The sequence below is a fragment of the Ovis aries genome, chromosome 11, assembly GCF_016772045.2.
Source record: "Ovis aries strain OAR_USU_Benz2616 breed Rambouillet chromosome 11, ARS-UI_Ramb_v3.0, whole genome shotgun sequence".
NCBI lineage: Eukaryota > Metazoa > Chordata > Mammalia > Artiodactyla > Bovidae > Ovis > Ovis aries.
In genome coordinates this window covers 33,108,902-33,132,339 of record NC_056064.1, presented here as the reverse complement: position 1 = coordinate 33,132,339, position 23,438 = coordinate 33,108,902, and the positions used below count along the sequence as shown (strand labels likewise).

Sequence of the window (23,438 nt, the reverse complement as noted above, 5' to 3'; positions counted from 1 at the left end):
GTACAGCCCAGTGGTCTTCAAGCCCTGAGCTGCCACGGAATGGCGTGAACTTACCCGGTTTTCATCATAAATAATCTGGACAACACTGCGGTGCTTTTGCTCCACAGGAGGGGGAGACACAGGCTTCTCGGGCTCTGGAGGCTTCGCGGCCTCCTCTTCAAGCTGTTGCTAAGAGACCCAGAAAGGGAGAGTCAGGCATCTGCTACACGTCAGCCCCATCAGTAATTATTCACCAGAGACAACACATGCTTCTGAGCAACGCTTCACTGATTCTACAGGGTAATCACTTAACCGACAAGGGTCTAAGGACCCAAAGGCCCTAATGAACCCAACCAGATTTATTTTGACTAATAACTGAACAAGCATAAGTCATCTTTTGATAGATAAACCCTTTTGTATTCTAATTCTGATAAATTTAAAGCAAAATAATAAGGGACTCTAATAGCAAAGAGAGATAAGGCCTTCTTCAATGAACAGTGCAAAGAAATAGAGAACAACAACAGAATGGGAAAAACTAGAGATCTCTTCAAGAAAACTGGAAGTATCAAGGGATCATTTCATGCCAGGATGGGCATGATAAAGGACAGAAACAGTAAGGACTAACAGAAGCAGACGAGATTAAAAAGAAGCAGGAAGAGTATACACAACTACGCAAAAAAGGTCTTAATGACCAGGATAACCATGACGGTGTGGTTACTCACCTAGAGCCAGACAACCTGGAGAGTGAAGTCAAGTGAGCCTTAGGAAGCACTACAACAAACAAAGCTAGTGGAGGTGATGGAATTCCAGCTGAGCTATTTAAAATCCTGAAGCATGATGCTGTTAAAGTGCTGCATTCAATATCCCAGCAAATCTGGAAAACTCAGCAGTGGCCACAGGACTGGAAAAGGTCAGTTTTCATTTCAATCCCAAAGAAGCGCAATGCCAAAGAATGTTCAAACTACTGGACAACTGTGCTCATTTCACATGCTAGTAAGGTTATTCTCAAACTCCTTCAAGCTAGGCTTCAGCAGGATATGAAATGAGAATTTCCAGATGTACAAGCTTGGTTTAGAAAACGCAGAGAAACCAGAGATCAAATTGCCAACATTCCCTGGATCACAGAGAAAGCTAAGGAATTCCAGAAAACCATCTACTTTTGTTTCATTCACTAAGCTAAAGCCTTTGACTGTGCGGATCACAACAAACTGGTAAATTCTTTACGAGATGCGAATACCAGACCACCTTACCTGCCTCTTGAGAAACCTATACGCGGGTCGAGAAGCAAAAGTTGGAACCTTACATGGAACAAGTGACTGATTCAATATTAGGAAATGAGCATGACAAGGTTATATACTGTCACCTTATTTATTTAGCTTATATACAAAGTATATCATGTGAAATGTTGGGCTAGATGAATCACAAGCTGGAATCAAGATTGCTGGAAGAAATATCAATAACCTCACATACACATTCTAAAGGCAGAAAGTGAGGAACTAAAGAGCCTCTTGATGAAAGTAAAAGAGGAGAGTGAAAAAGTCGGCTTAAAACTCAACATTCAAAAAACTAAGATGATGGCATCTGGTCCCATCACTTCTTGGCAAATAGATGGAGAAATAGTAGAAGCAGTGATAGATTTTGTTTTCCTGGGCTCCAAAATTACTGTGGACAGTGACTGCTACCATGAAATTAAAAGACACTTGCTGCCTGGAAGGAGAGGTATGACAGAACCTAGACAGCATATTTAAAAAGCAGAGACATCACTTTGCTGACAAAGGTCTGTATAGTCAAAGCTATGGTTTTTCCAGCAGTCATTACGGATGCGTGAGCTGGACCATATAAAGAAGTCTGAGTGTCGAACTGATGCTTTTGAACTGTGATGCTGGAGAAGACTCATAAGTCCCTTGGACGGCAAGGAGATCAAACCAGTCAAATCCAAAGGAAATCAACCCTGAATATTCATTGGAAGACCTGTTGCTGAAAGTGAAGCTCCAATACTTTGGCCACCTGATGCGGAAAGCCGACTCACTGGAAAAGACTCTATGCTGGAAAAAATAAGGCAGGAGGAGAAGGGAGCGGGCAGAGGATGAGAGGGTTAGATAGCATCACCGACTCAATGGACATGAATTTGGGCAAACTCCTGGAGATAGTGAAGGACAAGGAAGCCTAGTATGCTGCAGTCCATGGAGTTGCAAAGAGTCAGACAAAACTTGGCACCTGAACCACAACTTAAGTACGAGAATCTAAATGTATGAAGGTATTGCATCTGCCTCTATCACAAGGACCCTCTGTGTCCCTGGAATAATGCTGTTCTGCCTTATAAACACACAGTACTTGCTAATGTCTGGCAGAGACAGCATGGTAGAACACTGAAGGGTTAACCCTTAACTCAGCACAGCACCACCCTCTACCCCACTGCCCCATCAGACTTTATATTCTACAGTGAGGAGGTGGCAAAGTCAAAAGCACATGAACTGCTAGTATGTGCAGCCACAACGCAGGAGGCTATCTGAACTACTCTGCCCAGGTTCAGCCCTAGGGTCACCCTTTACAAGTGGTTTGATCCAAAGACCCTTTCTAGTTCTTACCTCAATCTGGAGGAAGTGTACAAACCCCTCATATGTAAAGTGGGGATATTCATCCTACCTATCACACAGCTTTCTGAGAGGATTACAGGACTCAGCATATGTCAAGCACAACTATAAATGGTCAGTGAGTATCACCTACTGAAGTAAGTAGGGACTGAACTTAGTTCACTGCTTTTTGTCTTCCATCACCCCAACTGATACCTAGTAAATGCTCAACAAACAGCTACATGGATACAATATAAAAGGCATTAAGGTAAAAGGTGGTAAGTCTACTAAAGGCCCAGCAGAAAAAGATTATGTACATTTCCAAGTAAGACTGAGAGTCAGGTTCCTCATCATGTAAGTCAGACCACACCCAATAAAAGGATAAAAATCCTTCAAGAGGGAAGCTTTGAGGTCCACTTCCACTTTGGAACAGAAAGGACTCACGCAACCTCAAATGATAGTATTCAGGGTTCTGAGATCATTCTCATGTTAATGAGGTCTCCAACCATGCCCTTTTATTCCTTTGCTCAGAAGGCCTTCTTTCAGAATGTCCATTAAGTAGGTATAGGGAAAGAAATAAACAGGTTTCAGGAAATCACATTTTGTTCTTCACAGTTAAGTAGCCCTGGGACAAAACCACAGACAGACATCAGACAAACTCATAGATTCAAATAGACTGGTGGTTGCAGGGGCAGGCGGAGATGGACCAAATGGGTGAAAGGAGTCAAAAAGTATAAACTCCCAATTATAAAATAAGTAAGGGATGCAGATATAAACTATAGTTGACCATAGTTTGGTGACTATACTTAACAGTTTACTGTATAGTTGAAAGTTACTGAGAGAGTAGATGTTAAAAACTCTCATCAAAACAAAAAAAAAATCTGTAACCATATGTAGTGAGAGATGGTTAACTAGCTTTACTGTGGAGATCATTTTGCAACATATATAAATATAAAATCAAGATGCTATATAATGTTGCGTGTCAATTTTACCCCCATCTTCTTTTAAACTGAGAACTACTAAGAAAAAGAGATAAATCAAAAATCCAGATATCTACTACATTTCTACATCAATACCACAAAGAACACAAAGCCCAGAAATCAGTCCAAACCTGATTTATAATAGAGCTAAAAGTACAGCTGGAAAAGGATGAACTTTTTAATAAATTATTAATATGGGGGAAAAACATTGACTTTTATCTTGAGGCAGACACAAAAACTCAACTTCTGGTAGATTAAGAATAATGTGATGAGAAACTATAAAATTTCTTAAAAGATGATAAACTCTTTTAATGATCCCAGGGTAGTCACATACAAAAACTATAGAAATTCTGTTCACCAAAAATGCTGACCTAAATGTAAGAGCTAAAACTATAAAACCCAGAGAAAAAAACATAGGTATAAATCCTTGTGACCTTGGATTAGGCAACGAGGATTATGGTTCTTAGATATGACACCAAAAGCACAAGTGGTGAAAGAAAAAATAAACTGGACTTCATCACAGTTAAAATTGAAAGCTTTCTGCCCTGGTGTGACTCCATCCTGCTTACCGCCCTCTGCAAGTACAGTCACTCACCTCTGCCCACTGTCTCTCCCACCTACAGGTGTGCCCCTGGGGCCCTGGAACCACCTTTCAGTTGTCAACTAAAGACCAATAAAGATGACTTTAAAGTGGATTATGATGAAGATGAGCAGTTATCTTGAGATAGGTCAGTTATACTCAGCTTGGACTCTGTCTCCTTTTCCTCTCTGCAGAGGTCAGTTCCAAGGCTGGTGCAAAGGATGAAGTGCACACTGCTAGAGCAGAGGTGGTCCCAACGAAGCAACCCTGGCCATGCTAATTTGTCCCTGGGGGCTGAACGCCAACTGTGGTCCAAAAGTGGTTCAGGGCTTGTAGTTATTAGTGGACAGCTCTCAGAAGATGCAGAATAAGAAGACGAAGAGGAGGATGTGAAACTCTGGAGTATATCTGCAAGTGGTAGCAAGGTTCCACAGAAAACAAGCAAAGCTTGCTAATGAAAAGGAAGCTGAAGAAAAAGCTCCAGGAAAGAAATCTATGCAAGACACTCCAGCCAAAAAGGCGCCAGATCAAACCAGAATGGAATAGATTCAAAACCATCAAACATCAGGAACAAAAGTCAAGAATCCTTCAAAACATACAGCGGCCTGCCAGACTCCTCTGTCCATGGGATTTTCCAGGCAACAATACTGGAATAGGTTGCCATTTCCTTGTCCAGGGGACCTTCCTGACCCAGGGATCAAACCCCTATCTCCTGCATTGCAGGTGGATTCTTTACCGCTTGAGCCATCTGGGAAGCCCTCAAAACACACTCACTTGCTCACAAACCTCCTAAAACACCAAAAAGACCTAGTTCTGGAGAAGACGTTAAAGTAAAACTGCAGGCAACTCTAGGAAAAAGCACGATGAACAGTCCTCATAAATTAAGATAGGGAGAGAGGAAAAGGAGACAGAGTCCAAGCTGAGTATCACTAGCAATTCAGACCAAGTTTTCTACTTCAACCGCAACTCCCTCTCCTGATTCACCCCCACCACAACCCACCAGGCTGGAAGCAATCTCACTCCGGCTTCATAAAGCACTTGTGTTTGATGGCTATGATTCAACGAATCTTATACTTTGCTTTCTATTACTTATTCATTTGATTTACCTCTTTTACCATGTTTTAATCACTTTTATACCTCCTTAGATGCTCAATAAGAATTTGAACGAATCACAGGAAAAAAGAGTTTCTTACATCAACAAATGCTATCAGGATAGTGAAAAGACAACCCACAGAATGAGAGAAAATATTTGCACATCATATATATGGATATTCAGAATATATAAAGAACTCTTACTCAACAATAAAAAGACAACCCAGCTTAAAAAAAAAAAATGGGCAAAGGATCTGAATAAACAGTTCTCTAAATAACATATACAAATGACCAACACACACACAAAGAGATGTTCATCACTGGTCACTAAGGAAATTAAAATTAAAACCACAATGAGAGACTACTTCACATGCACTAGGATAGCTATTTAAAACAGTGAAGAAGAGAGAGGGAAACCCTCCCTCAGATACTGCTAGTGGAATTTAAAATGGCACATCAACTAAAGTTAAAAATATGGAAAGTTCAACATCTTCTTTAAGGAGACAAACATTCCAAGAATGTACTAAGCAGTAAAATCAAACACTTACTTGTTTTTTTTTCAGTTTAAGGATCTGCTGCTCTACTTTCGCAATTTCTCGATCTACACGATCCATACTCTGTATTAACTCTTCCTTTGAAAGTTTTGAAGGTGAAGCATTTTGATCATCCCCACATGGTTGCCCAGAGATTGGAGAGGAAGGAGCTTCATGTTTGACTCCAAATGCCGGGTCCTTTAAAGAAGAAAATCAAGAACAAATGGTTCCTCACTAAAGATCAATGTCAGCATCAAGAGTCTCTTAACGGGGACTTCCCTGGTGGTCCAGTGGCTACAACTCTGGTTCTCAATGCAGGAGGCCAGGTTCAATCTCTGGTCGGGGAACTAGATCCCACATGCCACAACTAAAAGATCTCATGTGCTGCAACTAAGACCCAGTGCAGGCAAACAAATAAAAATATTTTTTAAAAAGCCTGATGGGTTCCTTAAAAAAAGATTCTCTTAACTGAAAGAAAAGTGCGTTTTAAAACTTAGCAAAGCCATGTGTGCTCCCTTTCTACACAGTAGCCTATAGTAGCAATTTTCTCCCTTCTTCCCGCCCACCCTCCCTTTCTCTCACACACACACACACTCACATACACACACCACTGATGTTCACAGTTCAGACATATCCCTGAAGATCCTAAAAGCTATACAGGTTGAGGTGGTTAAGTGGCCAACCAGCCTTTACTACAGTACTGAGACATACAGAGAATTTCTGCAAAAATAATGATGCAATCACAACAAAGGAAGATGCCAATTCCTCAGCCATTTTGTCGCAATGCCACTCCGAAACATCTGAACACACGCACTCTGTGTGTCCACTCAACTTAACAGCTACAAATGGCCATTCCTATCAGAAGTTTTCAGGCTTTCCAAGGGCTAATACTGATGTACATAAGTCTGGGGAATGACCTAGAACTTTTGTTGCTTTGATCACCCTCAATAAAGAGCAACTAAGCCTGCCTGCCCCACAGCACATGTTAACATCTCTCCAGCCAAATGTACCTCCTCACTCCAGCTCCATACTGAGCAGGGACTACAGTAGACTGAAGGCCTCCACCCAAAACCTACCACCCTGCCAATACACACATGCACACTCGCATAGCCTACTCATCTCCAGTACAAGGTGAAGATGTGAGCAATACTGCAAAGCATATGAATTTCAGATTAAGACACTGGTTCTCTTTAGGCTGTAAGAAGTCTAGAATAAGCACAGTTCATAAGACCAGAGGGCCCTCAATGTATTAAACAATGACTAAGTAACTGAGAAAAAATAGTTCTAACCAAGAATGCACTTAAATATACCCAGACAGTTGTTCCAAAACACCATGGAACAGAGATTAACTAAAACTTAACATGTATATTCCTGAAAAATCTGATATTCTGTAACATAATATAGCTAAATTAAGGCTTCTGGGAAAAATGGGATTATAGTTATTACTTAAAACCTGTAAACTTTGCAAGCAGAGCATTAACAAAACAATAGCAATTCTAATAAAATAATACTGTCAAAGCTCCAATACCATTTGCATTCAGACTATAGTCAATCCTTTGATAGCTGTAAACCCTGCAGTTTATGCTTCCTCTGTTAATCCTTTGGGTCATTTGCTTCCAGTTCAAAACAGCACACTTCATCATAATGTTAATAAAAATCAGATTTGCAGTATAAAGACTTTGCTGTTGTTTAGTCACTAAGTTGTATCTGACGTTTTGCGACCCCATGGACTGTAGCCCACCAGGCTCCTCTGTCCATGGGATTCTCCAGGCAAGAATACTGGAGTAGGTTGCCATTTCCTTCTCCAGGAGATGTTCCTGACCCAGGGATCAAACTCATGTCTCCTGAATTGGCAGGCAGATTAACCTTTAAAAACATAAAAGGACAGGAAAAAAGGTCTCACAGTTTCTTTTCAACATTCCAATCTTCATTAGTTTAACACTGAAAAGCAGAGCAGTTCTTGAACTAACTAAACTAGCTACTACCTGCACTAAATGAAAACCACTGATAGATGGAGACTTTTTAAATCTTTTTAAGGTCTTCATCTATCTAGAAGGCTAATTCTTAATTATGAAAGCTTGATCTTTAGAGCTCTAAAACATTCACGTGCAACAATCATTCACCATGGATTTCCATGTTACATTAACATCATTCTCTTACATATGCATATGAAATCATTTGTGTTACAAACACATATAATACCAAAACAGATTACATTTCGACTCAGCAGATTTTGAAAATGCTCCTCAGGTGATCTGTCTGACCTGTGCCCTAAGAACTACTATTACAGATCAATATTTCCCACTGACTTCATCTCTAGTTAAATATTTAACAAAAAACAAATTCCTGTTTACAGTGCCTATCATCTGACAGGCACTAGGCAGAAAGGTAAACAAAACAGGCTTGCCATCAGGGAGTTTATAATTTTGTGCTGGGACATTCTGTTAGCTACTTGAGGCGGGGGAAGTTAAATTTCTATCCCACATATCACAACGAAAGCCAAATAATAATATTTATATAAGATTTATTAACAAATCACAAGTAGCCTCAAACAAAAGGTATTCATATTATACTGAGCACAGGAAAGTCAACAGCAAAAGACATTAAAAAAACATCGATGAATCAAAATAAAGAACAATTTTCTCTTTTAAAAAATAGGAATAAATTTACAAGGCAAACGGGAAAAATAATTTGCAAAACGTGAACTCTAAACTCAACATAAAATAAAAAACACATCAACAGAAAACTAGGCAACAGATATGAAAAGCAATTCATAAAACAGGAAAAAAGGAAAAATAAATGAAAAAATGTTAAATTTTAATAACTTAGAAAATAAATGCAAATTAAAAATTTATCAAACTAACAATGATCTTTTTAAAGAACGTAAATGTGTGGTTTCAGTAAGGACACACAGCTACCGGGTGCTCTTACATCATGCTGTCAGCAGTAAGAACTGGTTTTCCACCTTTTCAGGGCAAACTGGATACACCCAGGAAAACCTTGAAATACGCTAACAGGAATTTAACTTAAGGAAGTAAATAAGAATGTAAACCAAAAAAATGAACCTAGGGAATTCCCTGGTGGTCCAGTGGTTAGGTCTCCACACTTTCTCTGCTGAGGGTACAGGTTTGATTTCCTGGTTGGGGAACTAAAATATCACAAGCTGAACACAAAAAAGAAACGAACAAACAAAAAATCAAGCTAAGAAAAATATGTCACTATTCTAATGAACAAGCAGGTAACCTACATGTGTGACAAGTTATTTTATATCCATATATGGAATATGACCAATACAACTGTAAACTTAATGACACAAAATGAACCTCAGAACCTATTTAAGCAAAAATAAAGTCATACACAATGCACAAAGTAAGCACAATAAAATGTGCACAATTATTAACAACAAACTGGTGAGACAAACTTTTTCCTTCAAGCTTATCCAATTTCATTCTTCTATAACTGAAGAAAAAAACTAACAAATGCTAACCCTTTCAAAATCCCAACTTCTAAAATAAAAGGAAAGTCATGACTTACAGCTTAGGCAGGAAAGAAACAGGACTAGGAATCAGAGGTCATGGGTTTTCATTTCAACTCAGGAAACACTACCTAGGTCACTTAGTTTTTCTTAACATCTGTCTTCTCTGCTATAAAATGGAAATCAGCTGTACTCTCATCTAATATAAATGGATGAAGTTTAAGCTCTCTGCCAAAAAAAACTATAGCTATAAATTACATTTATGTTCATTTATTCAGCCTTGCAAGACCTTTACTCACTTCATTCTTTCCTTCTTTTTTAAATGCTGCAAACATTCCTTATAAACCCACAGACTATAATACAGATATTTTACATGGTAAAGTGGGTCTCAATATTCCTAGGAGTTAAGTTCATTTCTAGCTCATCACAAAGAGATTTACCCACCCAACTTACTATTTTTAAAATTTCAAATTTACCTAAGAGTTGAGAGACTAGTATAATGGATTCAATTACCCTTCATCTAGCTTCCCTAACTGTAACACATTGCTATATTTGCTTTATCTCTCTGTATACATATACCTACCTTTTTTTTCCAGTTGATCTATTTGAGAATAAAGTGCAAACATATTTATTGTCTTTTATTTAAATCACTGTTCACTCCATAAAAACGCAAAGAAAATGTGTGGGTATTTAGTTATCTGATATTACGGTGGAAAGGGCCACTAGCCCTAAAGGCAAACAAACTTTTTTGGAAAGAGATTTAAGAACAAAAAAGCAAAGATAAAGAGATATTAATACTGATAGTAAAAGGGTTATACTTTCTGTTAAAAAATCATTTTAAAGAATTAGTTTATTCTTTCTAAAACAAATATTTATTCTGTACCTACTAAGTGCCAGGTTAATTCCTGATCTGAAGATCTAATGACAAGCAAGATAGTTAAGCACAATAAACTGAGGAACAAAATAAAAGTATAATACAGAAACATGCACATCACCAAAGAAAGGCAAGTAACAATAAACAGAAAAGGAAGAGAGGTATGATCTTAATAGAACCTTCTCATAAACCCACAACACATAGTGTTTGAAATATCATGAGATCACTGGAAAGACTGATGTTGAAGCTGAAACTCTAATACTTTGGCCACCTGATGCGAAGAGCTGACTCAGTGGAAAAGACCCTGATGCTGGGAAAGATTGAGGGCAGGAGGAGAAGGGAACGACAGAGGATGAGATGATTGGATGGCATCACCGACTCAACGGACATGGGTTTGGGTGGACTCCGGGAGTTGGTAATGGACAGGGAGGCCTGGCGTGCTGCGGTTCATGGGGTCACAAAGAGTCGGACATGACTGAGCAACTGAACTGAACTGATTGCTGTTGTTTAGCCACTCAGTCATGTCCAGCTCTTTTGCAACCCCATGAACTACAGCCCACCAGGATCCTCTGCCCATATCATTTCCTAGGCAAGAATCCTCGAGTGCGTTGCCATTTCCTTGTCCAGGGGATCTTTTCCCAACCCAGAGATTGAACTGGCACCTCCTGAATTAGAAGGATTCTTTACCACTGAGCTATTGTCATGAGATTATAGCTCATATTAAAAGTAGTTATCACTAAGAGAATAAAAATTTTTCTTTACAAAAATTATAAGCATAGTTAAACCTTACCTAAAACATGTCTTCTCCCATGTAGTAAGTTAATAAACTGCAACTGAATTTAAGGGGATTATTTAAAATTCAATTTAACAGAACTGTGACAGTCTTGAGTAGCTCTGACTACATTTTACAGCCCAGCAAGCCGGTACAAAATGCTTGAGAGTCATTCAACAGCAATTTTTCTTTACAGCAGTCCTCAGATTGTTTCTCATTTACCAAAGTCAAAAGTACTGACTTTAAAGTCTGGAGTATTAAGTCTGTGGCTTTTTAGTTTTGTTTAAACAAAATTTTTACTTTCCCACAGCACTAACCTTTGGTGAATGGAATAACTGGTCTTTCTTTTAGGCACTGTGCCTGAATATGGCTAAATACACATTTCAGACCGACAACTCCACAGGGTAAGAGAACAAATATTTACCTTCTTAGCATCTGCAGAAGACCTCAACCCTTCTGGCAGCGTGTGCACTAAAGGTAAGACCGCAGCGCTGACCCGCTGGAAATGGGAATCAGAAAGCTGCTCCAGACGCGGTCTCTTGGAGTCCAGTGAATCATGATCCCCTGGGGAAGGGCCTGGGTGAAACTGCTCATATCCAGTTCTCCTTTCTTGAGGCCTAACACACACAGAGAAAAGAATCACTTGAAAATGTTTAAGTATTGTACAACTTCATGCTAATATCCCTGGTTGAACTTTGAAATGAATGAGCAGTTACATTTACTTTCAAAGTGAAACCACCCCCACCCCAGGAGAACACATACCTCACTATTAAGTCCTATTAAAGTTCTGATTCTAACAGAAAAGTTTCTTCTTTTCTACTAGAAAAGGGGAGGTAGGAGTAGAGGTGGTAAAGTAGTGAAAGATGCAATAGAAGATTCAATTTGAAGAAAATTTAAAAGGTGCTAAGGAATATCCATAAAATAATTATTTTTAAAACCATGCCATAACAACTGAAGTAATATAATCTAGACTAGAAGAGCCACTCTGTTCAATCAATAATAAAAGCAAGCAGGGAAAAAAAAAATCTTTCAGCAACTGCAACATGGAAAGATAAATGCCTTGAGTTGTGAGGTTATTATCAAGACTTAAAAACAAGTGTCTTGAGAGGGAATGCAATATTGCTTTGAACACATAATTCTGACCCTCAAAACATACTTTCTGTCTTATTTCCCCAAGTACCTAAGTATCTTGAAGGTCAGGAATCTGGTTTCAATTTCCTTACATGATATACTGTATAGAGTATTTACAAAGTATTTCCAGACGCGACATTTTACTTGTGGCCAAGGTTTAAATGAACATCTCACAAAACAACTTTTCATTTTGAAGTTAATCATGGCGTTTTGTTTTTAGTATAGGTAATAAAACAAACCCTGGGGTTGATAATTTCATAATACTTCAAAAATCTGAAATCTTGATTCAAGACATAAGATCCCATTGTCTCCTTAAAATTCACAATGATATCACAAAAAATACTGCAATAGAAAGTTTCAAGAATAAGACAAGGATGACAGTTTTAGCCACTTGTATTCAATATCGTATTGGGAGTTCTTATCAGAATATTAGGCAAGAAAAAGAAAGAAGCATCCAAACTGAAAAGGAAGAAGTATTTCTATTCACAAATGATATGATCTCATATGTGGAAAACTCTCAAGAAACCACAAAAAATGTTAGAGCTAATAAATGAATAGGGTGAAATTATGAGATTTTAAAAAACCAACATGTAAAAATCAGCTGTATTTCTATACATTGACAATGAATAATCTGGAAATGAAATTAAGAAAACAATTCCTCCCCCCCCAAAAAAAATTCCATGTATAATAGCATCCAAAAGAATAAAACAGGAATGAATTAGACCATGGAGGCCCAAGACTTACACACTGGAAAATCACAAAACATTGCTAAAAGAAATTAAGGAAAATTTAAATAGTAAGACATCCCATTTTCATGCACTGAAAGACAATATTGTTAAGATAACAATACTACACAAAGCTAAGTATACATTCAACATAATCTCCAGCAAAATCCCAACAGAGTTTTTTTGAGACATTTAAAAAAAAAATCATAAAATTCATGGAGATGGGAATTCCCTACTGGTCCAGTCGTTGACTCAGTGTTTTCACTGTCATGGGCCTGGGTTGGATCCCTGGTCAGGAAACTAAGATCCCACAAGACAGGTGGCGCAGAAAAAAAAAATTCATGTGGAATCTCAAGGGATTGCCAACAGCCGAAACAACTGTAGAAAATATATATATATATATATAAAGTTGGAGAACTCACACTTTGCAATTTCAAAACTCACTACAAATATAAAATAAGCAAGAGTATGGTACAGCCAGAAGGGCAGACCTACAGACCAACAGAATACAACTGCTGCTGCTGCTGCTGCTAAGTCGTGTCCGACTCTGTGCGACCCCATAGATGGCAGCCCACCACGCTCCCCCGTCCCTGGGATTCTCCAGGCAAGAACACTGGAGGGGGTTGCCATTTCCTTCTCCAATAGAATACAACTAAGAGCCTAGAAATAAACTCTCACATCTCTCAGTCAGCCTCACCAAGGCAAGGACCATCTCTGCAACAAACAGTGCTGGAGAACGGAATTTCCACACACATAACAATCAAGTTGGATTCATAATGGATTATAAATTCAAAACTTAAAAACTCCTAGAAACAAAATATAGGGAAAATCTCCTGACCTTGGACTTGGTAGTGAATTCCTGGATATCACACCAAAGGTAAGGCAACAAAAGAAAAATGTAGATGACTGGACTTCATCAAAATGAAAAATTTTAGTACATCAAAGAACACTATCATGAGACTGAAAAGACAAACCACAGATGGGAGGAGATAATTGAAAATCATGCATGTGGTAAGGCTGCAATATCCTGTCTGATGCCCACATTCCTTCTCCCCAGCTCTCTCTCTGACACATTCTCTCTGCTTCAGTCTACCCACCTCAAATCCACCCTCCACAGAGCAGCCAGGGGCAATCAGATAAAGGCCATGCCCCTGGATGCAGCACTGAGAACCAGGGCTGCTGTTGGCCTGCTTGGAGATTTTGTGTGGAACTTCCATAAGCAAATGCAACCCTCTGGGGTCCCTAGCTGTGTCCCCCACAACTGGGCACCACTGTTCAGGACACGATCCACAAAAGCTAACTAACTTTCAAGGATCACATTTTACCTCCAGCCACTCTGCCTGGGAGACTGACCAAAGCCAGAGGGTGAGGTGTACCCACAGCTGGAGGAGAACCCCAGGAAGCCAGGGCACAGGACAATAAGAAAAACAGAGTATTGAAAGCTCTTACTCCATCAAGAAATCAAACTATTCCCCATTTCAGCTTGCCAATTCTTTTTACAACAAAACTACTCGTGCATAAATAAATATATAATTTACCATTTAAAATTTCAGAAAAAAATTTAAATGAACTATGAAAATCTTGGTGAAAACAAATACAATTTTATATTGGGAGTTAAGCATGAAACGCGCATCTTTAACAAAGTATTTGCCTTCTAAAAACTAATACTGTATGATGGCGTGGCCACTTTGTACACAGTCTGGTAGTTTTCCAAATGGCAAACAAAAGGGGCCAGCACCTAATCCAGGAGTTCCACTCCTAGTATGTGACCAAGAAAAGGGGCATATGGAACTTCCCAGGTGGCACTAGTGGTAAAGAACCTGCCTGCCACCGCAGGAGATGACGGAGACAAGGGTCTAATCCCAGGGTGGGGAAGATCCCCTATCCACCCTGGGATTCTTGCCTGGAGAATCCCATGGACAGAGGAGGCTGGTGGGCTACAGTCCATGGGGTCACAAAGAGTCAGACACGACTGAAGCATGCACGTGGAGTATAAAAGGGGTATATAGACAGCCAAAGAAAAATCTGTGCTTGGATGTTCACAGTAGTATTATTCACAACAGTCACAAAGTGCAAACAACTCAAATAGCTATCAATTGATGAAAAGAAAGATAAAATGTACTACTTCCAAAACAACCAAAAAAAAAAAAAAAAAAAACTCCACCAGATTTCACACTAAAATATCTCTGCAGACTCTTAACTTTAAAATTTCCTACATTTTACAGACTTTCATCATCTCATGAACGGAGGAGCCTGGTGGGCTGCAGTCCATGGGGTCGCTAAGAGTCGGACACAACTGAGTGACTTCACTTTCACTTTTCACTTTCATGCATTGGGGAAGGAAATGGCAACCCACTCCAGTGTTCTTGCCTGGAGAATCCCAGGGACAGGGGAGCCTGGTGGGCTGCTGTCTATGGGGTCGCACAGAGTCGGACACAACTGAAGCGACTTAGCAGCAGCAGCAACATCTCTTAGTACCATCTTTAAATAGCTTTAAAGCGAATTTATCAAATGCATTTTTTATTGTAATAAACCTTCACTTGGGGTAATATAAAGTTCATAGCTATTTAAAATACTGGCCCATGAAGATCAATCAGAATTATAATTTATTATGTTTATTCCCAGCTGAGGGAGACTCTTGTCCAAAACAAAATTAATTTCACTTAAATTTTAATATGTATAAATATGAGTTGACCTCTCTGGATTCTCTGAATTTCAGAGAATCTTTTATAGTATCTGAAACTACCTCAGTTGTTCTGTACCTACTTAATTAAACATCCAAATACTCTCCAAATACTCCAAGTGTTGTGTGTTAGTCGCTCAGTCATGTTCGACTCTTTGCAACCCCACAGACTGTAGCCTGCCAGGCTTCTCTGTCCATGGAATTCTCCAGGGAAGAATACTGGCGTGGACTGCCATTCCCTTCTGGGCTAATTTTTCCAATAAAATCTAGAAAACATGATAAATGATATTCACACAGAAATAACTCTTTTTGTAAGTGCTGTGTTTATAAAATAATAAACATTTGCTAACAAAAAAATTCCAGGAATATATTAACAGAACTAAGTAGCAAATCACCCCAAATCCCACTACATAACAATAGCTGTAATCAGGGGTGAGTTTCATTACCAGACATCATTTATTTCTACATACGGATATATGGACATACAGGTAAAAATAAAACAGAAGAATCACAGAGTATTTTTAAAATACAGAATATTTGGTTTATTTTATACAGATACATATATGAGAAAAAATTGAAATAAGGCTTAAAAATGGAAGGAATTACTACATTCCAGTTAAATATTCCTTTAATGCAAGAAATCAGTTCCTTAAAAATTCTTTCTAAAGGGTGAAAGTGAAAAGGGTAAGGAAAATAATTATGAAAAGCACTGAGAAGAAGAATTTTTTTTTAACCTGTTTTCCTTTTTAGAATTCATCAAATCACTCCAGGCACACTTTTCAAATGCATATCTTTAAACATTCTTCCAATACTTATCATATCTCTGATTTGGGGCACTTACATTATTTTACTTTGTCAAGATTTAGTACTAACATCCGCTAAGGAACCATGATTCCATGATTCTGGGAGATGTCTCATATGGACCCTCACTTGAATGGGTTCATGGCTACTGTAATCCTTTGACCATGGCTTCCATTCCTTATTCAACTGGGTTCCATCTCTGAGAAATTCTTCAAGAAGCTTTAAATACTCAGTGTTTTCAGGTCTAAAAATGTCTGCCTATTGCTTTTAAACATGTCTGATATAATATTTTTGGATCTCAGTTTCTTCTCCTCAGAACTTTGTAGCTATTGCCCTGTCAGATTCTTTTCTCTTATTAAGGACTTGTTCTGCTTGCTAGATTCCTGATTCTTTTACTTATCCTTAAACTTTAATAATAATTCAACCAGGATCTGTCTCAGTACTGATCATCCTGCGCAAATTTTTTCTGGAGCAAGATATGTCCTATCAACCTACAGATTTCTTCCCTCATGTTAAAGGGGAAAAAAGGTGGTTTTTGTTTTTTTAATTATGAGTATCATTTCCTTTCCCTTACTAGCTTTTCCACCTAGGAAATACATGTGCTTATGACATGTTGGATGATTTTAATTTGCCCTTCGTATTTATCTGCCTCTTTCTAATTGCTTTGATCTCTCTGTCCTTTTCTTCTGCCTTCACTCTGATCATCTCAAGACCTTTCTTCCAGAACAAAGGTCTGACTTTCAGCCACATCTATCTTATCCCTTGTTCCCTTTCACTTTATATACAGAATTTAAAATGTGGCCTTGGGGGTAAAGGAATGTCCAACCTCACTTTATCTGATACAGTTGTCTTACTTTGTTTTTAAATACTTCATTATTAATTTTAAGTTCTTAAGTGCACAGCATTCATGGGGCATGTTCTTTGTTTTTCGTCTTTACACACAAGGGTCTTTGTTTTTGGAACAGTGCATTGCTTGAGTCTTCCTTTTCAGGAGAATGCTTTCCTCGTTCACAACATCCTTTACCCTCCTGCTCAGGCAGACTATGAGTAGCCTTACACAGACTCACTGTGTGATAAAGAATGGGGCGGGGTGGGGGGGGGGTGCAGTTTCCTTGCTCATCTCCACCTTGCCTGGTATGCGTTTATCTACAGATGGAGGACTGGATATGGCTTTCTGTATAATTCTCTACAGCCTGAGGAAACAAGAGAAATGGGGCGAGTCAGGGGAAAACTCAACTGGGGCTATGATCCTTAGCCTTGGCTCCACCAGTCACCAGTTTTGAAGGCTCTGGCTCAGCACTTTGCAAAGTGGCACCTATAACTATCCTTACCACAGGATGGCATAATGAGGATTCCTAAGTCAACCGATCACCACATCACCACCTCCACTTGCATTATCCCAAATCAGGGGCAATCATGAGAAATCCTAGGACCGTACTAACCTTTCTTTCTTCAACACTGCTTCTTTGACAGTAGAAGCAGGAATTAGTAGGCCAAGCTGTGAAAGATTCTTCTTATTTCTTCCTTGAATGCCACTCTTCCAAGTTGATGGCAGTGGCTGTATCCTTTCCTTCTTTATGTGCAGGGTGCATTTTTAGCCCTTTCTTAAAAAAAAACTATCTTCGTATATTTGCTAGACAGCAGAGGAGAGTGATCTGATTTCTCTCCATAATCTTCGCCAAGAAATACATTTTACAATGATTTTAAACATGGCTGAATAATTTCAAACTTTTTATCATCTTAAAACCTAAACAATAAACATACTTTTTAAAATAGGAAATCAGGTTCTTTATGAAACTGCTACAACAAGGACTCAAGAAAGGTGATTTACTAAAGGCAGTTATATTTCAAAATACTTTAGAAGTGAGAATGGGAAAAAAAACACGGGGCAGGGAGGCATGGAATTGAGTAAAAGACCACAGAGACAGTAAGGACACTGGAGAGAATGAGTATCTGATATGGATGAGACCAACATCAGCTGACAAAATACCCACTATCCTTTGCAGACAATGTCTTGTTATCCTCATTTTTACAGGTAGAAATTTAAGGTCTGAGGAGTCTAAATCACTGACTAGCAACCCTGGCTGTGAATAAGAAAGACCTGGGCCTAATCCCAGGGACTAATTTAATTATTCTGAGATAAGATTGGGTATCAAGCTCTTAAACTGCCCCAGGTGCTCCTAATATGTAGGGTGAATTGAGAACACCAGCTTATATAATGTGACCAAGGCCCCAAGAGCTGACCAGGATTCAAATCTAGGTCTATCGGACTGCCGTCTGCACAGCATTAACTCTGAATTCTGGAAACAAGGTTTTAAGAGTTTATAAACTATTATTGACAACTACTCCAAAAGGTCAACAAATATAAAAGCACTCAAAATACAACTGTAAATGACTAATCACAGCTTGGTTAATAAGACTATTAAGACTAAATATAACACTGAATTGAAAGTAATAAAATAAATGACACACGTGTGGAGTTTCCACATACTTCCCAAGTTCAGTCCTGGGTGAAAACACGGAAGAGAACCTGTTACCTGTCAGAACCCGGGTGAAACTCTGAAAGTAGGGAAGGCCTCCTGCGAAGCTGCTGCTGCTGCTGCTGCTGCTGCAAGAGCTGTGACGCCTGACTGACTTCAAGATGAGAAGAACGGTAATCAGGGACTGCAAACTCCTGGTAGTAAAATAGTCACACATTAATTATTAACCAACAAGCAAAAAGCACCATGCAACCAAAGCAAGGGCAAGTGTACAAAGGCAGTTATGGTCCAATAAGCATGGGAAGAAGCAGCAATGGTGATTGCAATGCTTCACTGACCTAATTCTCTTCCCATAACCTAAAACAATCAACATTAATTGTGTATCACTCAAAAGAATTCAAAATGAAATTTCGTGTTCAACCTGTGTTTGATTTATTCTTCTAATAACGAATCACAGTAATTCCTAATCTGTATTATTTACTTATTAGGACCTCAAACCCATGTGTGCAATATGAAATCCTAAAAAGTATCCCTATCTTAAATTTAAAATGGATAAGCTGGAAGGGTCACAGAAGCCATCTAGTTAAATCCATGTATAGTTACAAGCGAAGAAACAGAGGCCCAGAGGATCAGCACACTAGTTAAGAGTAACAGTTTCCCTCATTCTAGGTGGGTGTTTTTATTTTTTGAACAGACACATGTAAAGGGTAAATACAGGCAAAGACAGCACTGAGGAATTTTCTCAGAACACAGTAGAGCACAAAGATATAGGAATTACAGAAGGAACGTTAGAAATCTCAGCTACAGTAAAAGGCTCTAACAGTCAGTATCCATCCACAGGTGAGAGGCAATATTCTAAGAAATAAAAAAGCAGCATTTCTCAGAAGTTAGAAAGGACTCAGTCCTCTCCTCAGGTTTCAAAGGGCCTAAGAGAAAAGTTGAACATACTTTAAACATTAAACCATACTGGACATATCAGAATTTTAGAAAACCAACGATAGAAAACTATCAGTCATAATAAAAAAAAACTTGGTTTCCTACAAAGTAAGAAAGATCATAATAAAAAGACTTCTCATCAGCAACACTGAATAGAACAAAACAGACAAATACATATTCCAAGTTCAGAGGAAAACAAATCTGGAACCAAATCACCAAGGGAGTTAGAGAATGATTTCCTGAAATATGAATTTGGGTTCCCTTAAGTGCTTGGCTGAATTCCAATCTGTAATGCATAAGGAAAGCACAGTCCTGTCTTTAAAAGGCTGGACCAAGAACAACTTCCGAAGAAAGAACTATTGGAATGATAAAACAAGCAATTCCCAGAGCTCCCATAGGGCCAGTGAAAGTGAAAGTCGCTCAGTCCTGTTTGACTCTTTGCAACTCCATGGACTGTAGCCTGCCAGGCTCCACTGTCCATGGAATTCTCCAGGCCAGAATACTGGAGTGGGTAGCCATTCCCTTCTCCAGGGGTTCTTCCCAACCCAGGTCCTACATTGCAGGTGGATTCTTTACCAACTGAGCCACCAGGGAAGCCCTACACATGGCCAAAGCTCATTCGAACTTCCTCCGGCCAGAGACAAGAAACCTCACTGAATACAGAAGACATTTAGTAGATACCCTAGAAGAGAAAAGTTCAGAAGTGGCGGATAGGGTTTCCCTGGTGGCTCAGTGGCAAGGAAACCACCTGCCAATATGTAGGAGACATGGGTTCGATCCCTGGTCTGGGAAGACCACACATGCCCCAGAGCAACTGAAGCCCATGTACCACAACTATTGAGCCTGTGCTTTAGAGTCTGGGAACCACAACTACTGAGACCTCGTGCCCTAGAGCCCATGCTCCACAACTAAAGAACCCACTGCAGTGAAAAGCCTGTGCACCACCACTAGAAAGTAGCTCCCATCTGCCACAACTACAGGAAAGCCCATGCAGCATCAAAGACCCAGCATAGCCAAAAATAAACAGATAAAATTATTTTTAGTTTTTTTTTAAAAAGAAAATACAGGGGAAGGAAACATTTCCCAGGCTAACACTCCTAACAGGCTGAAAGCTCTCCTCTTAAGATCAGAAACCAGGCAAGAACGTCCACTCTCACCTTCTACTCAACTTGGAACAGGGGTCGGGGGGGGTGGGGGGGGTAGGAGGGGTGGTGGGGCAGGCTTCTAGCCAGTGCAATAAGTAAGAAGGAGAACAGACACCTAGTGTGAAAACAGAAAAGCAAAGCTGTCTTTATTCTCAGGTTACAGTATCATCTACACAGTTAATCCTGGGGCATTCATAAAAAAGCAGGAAGTAACAAGTAATTTTGTAGGACAGAAGATTAATATACATAGCAGCAGTGAACTGAAAACTGAAATTTAAAAAGCAGCACCAGTTACAACCCAATAAAAATACTAAATATTTAGGAATAAATGTGACAAAAGAGGTTCATGACCTGTACACTGAAAACTAAGTGACTGGATACATACACAAATTGTGGTATATCCATATCCAGCAATAAAAAGAAATTACCAAGATGTGCCAGAACACAGATATATTTCAAAACTGAGACAGAAAAGAAGCCACTGACAAAAGCATTTATGTGAAATTCAAGACAAAGGGAATCTGTCGTGATGGGAAGCAGATGGGTATCCTGGGAGCTGAGATCTGTAGGAGGTGGGGGAGGGGGCCTGAGCTGGACAGGGAATAAGGGAACTTCCCGGGGTGGCAGAAATGCTCTCTCTCTTCATTTTGGTGGTAGTCTTATAGGTGCATGAAGCTGTTAAAATGTACACATACAATGAAATGTTATTATATATAAACTAAACCCAAAGTTGATTTAAAAACAGCAGCAGCAACAATACACTAGGAAATCAGTAATCAGATAAACAGCACTGAGGCAGTAAGGACACACAACCCAAAGCCAACACCTAATCACGGTTAAGAACCTCAGCGAAGAGTAGAGAGTGACTTCTTCAACCAAAAAGGGCATCTGCAAAAAACATGAAACTAATGACCATTTCATCTCTTCCCATCTCTTTTTTCAAAGCTTACACACTGGCCGGCTTCAAGCTGGTAATTTCATCTTTTTCACAAGGTAAAATAATCACACAAACTCATCTTCCTACCATCAAATCTCTCAAGAAGGGAGAAGTTCTTTAACAGGTCACAAATAATACCAGTAGCTACATGAACACACATATACAAAATCTAAGCTCGAGACCTGGCTCTCACTGAAGACACCAAGTCTTCCATCCAGCTTAATGCTCAACCAGAACCTGGCGCATAAACATAGGTCTTAACTTAGAAACTCTAGGTCATTGACACTCTATCAACAACTCCTACCATCAGAAGCAGAGACATGGCCAACTCCTGGAATCTGGCATAAAGCCACAGTAAGAAGATAAATATAATTAATCCTTAATCTTTGAGAATGGTTCCTGCCATTATATATACACAAACACACACATATATATAATTGTGTTTGGTTTCTGATCAACAAATGTATTACATAGGAAAAGTAGAGAGAAACATAGAATATATACGCAATTTGCGTAATATCTGTTCCTTACCTGCTGGTGACGGGTGCTGGGAAAGGTATATTGAACAGAGTGGGGAGGATACCGACTTTGTTCTGTGCTGAATGCTCCTTGGTTGGGAGGATAACCTGAACTTGACATTATCAGTAAGGATGTCCTCACCAGGTTGTGAGATCAAGTGCAACAAACAATCATGCATCTGGGAAATCACCTGTACAGGATGGGGAAAAAACAGAAACGATAAGAACTAATGCACCAAGGGTGCTTCTAGTAACTTATAACCATACCTGCATAAATAAAACCACTATTATCAGTAAAGCTTTCTCCCATATATTAATACTTACTCAATATAACAGAAGTTACAAGGGCTTTAAAACCAGCAATGGGTCTTTTCCTCTATACTGAAAAGAAGGTTCTTTAACATATCACAAATAAAACCAGTAGCTACATAAAGTGAACACATAAAATCTTAACTCAGGAGCCAGCACACAGCAGCAGCTCAGTAAATACCTTTCTTTCAATAATGATCTGAGACACAAATATTAAACATTACAAAAACAAAAATCTATGAATGTAAAACTGTAAAAAGTCAATTATTAAAAGGATTCAGGGAAAGTTATAAGGTTGTTTGTGCAGAGGAAATAATTGTCTTTATTCAATAATTCGGCCCCAAAATGTCAGCCTAAGAAGACACTAGGGATAGAAAAGCTTTCAAGGAAGAAAAAACAGAGCCTATCACTTCAAGAAAACTACTGCCCCCTTTTCTCTTTAATTAGAGTTTCAACAAACCTGTATCTGCCACCATTAGCCTGACAGCTTCCCCACATTTAAAGACTTTTCAGCAAGATTGGTGGTGATATTAACAAATGTTGAGGTTTTGATATTACGCAATGAAATGTAAAGATCTGTAGAACTCAGTGAATCAGTATTTTCCAAATGACCCAAACAGAATTACAAGATTATGCATAAATAAAACATTTGAAGTCAAAACATTTTACCACAGTAAGTTGCAAGACAAACCAATAAATGTTTATTGTGACAGAATATGAAAGGTTTACTGATATGGTTTCAAATTCTACACAGTAACTAACCTTCAAAACCTTACCACTTGTCTGGTTTGGGTATGATATCAAAGAATACCCACAGTTATCTTAAAAGGCTATTAAAATACCCTTCCCTTTTCCAAATACATATCTATATGAGGCTAGCTTTTTTTCATAAGCTTCCATCAAAACAACCTATCA

General features: G+C 38.9%; 1 protein-coding gene across 40 annotated transcripts in view; it reads right to left on the bottom strand.

Moving 5' to 3' along the window:
• Positions 1-23,438, bottom strand: part of NCOR1 (nuclear receptor corepressor 1) — a 154,513-nt gene that overhangs the window by 75,091 nt on the left and 55,984 nt on the right. For 35 of the 40 annotated variants that reach the window (XM_060395456.1, XM_060395457.1, XM_060395460.1 and 32 more), the window contains 5 exons: positions 22,228-22,405; positions 18,736-18,872; positions 11,283-11,475; positions 5,753-5,935; positions 55-168 (listed from right to left, as the gene is read on the bottom strand). In XM_060395456.1, the coding sequence (XP_060251439.1) occupies positions 55-168; positions 5,753-5,935; positions 11,283-11,475; positions 18,736-18,872; positions 22,228-22,335 (735 nt within the window). In that variant the 5' untranslated portion in view covers positions 22,336-22,405. Of the gene's footprint in view, positions 1-54; positions 169-5,752; positions 5,936-11,282; positions 11,476-15,480; positions 15,664-17,640; positions 22,406-23,438 lie in introns of those variants that run through there. The other 5 variants (XM_060395464.1, XM_060395465.1, XM_060395463.1 and 2 more) reach the window with 5 other exon arrangements.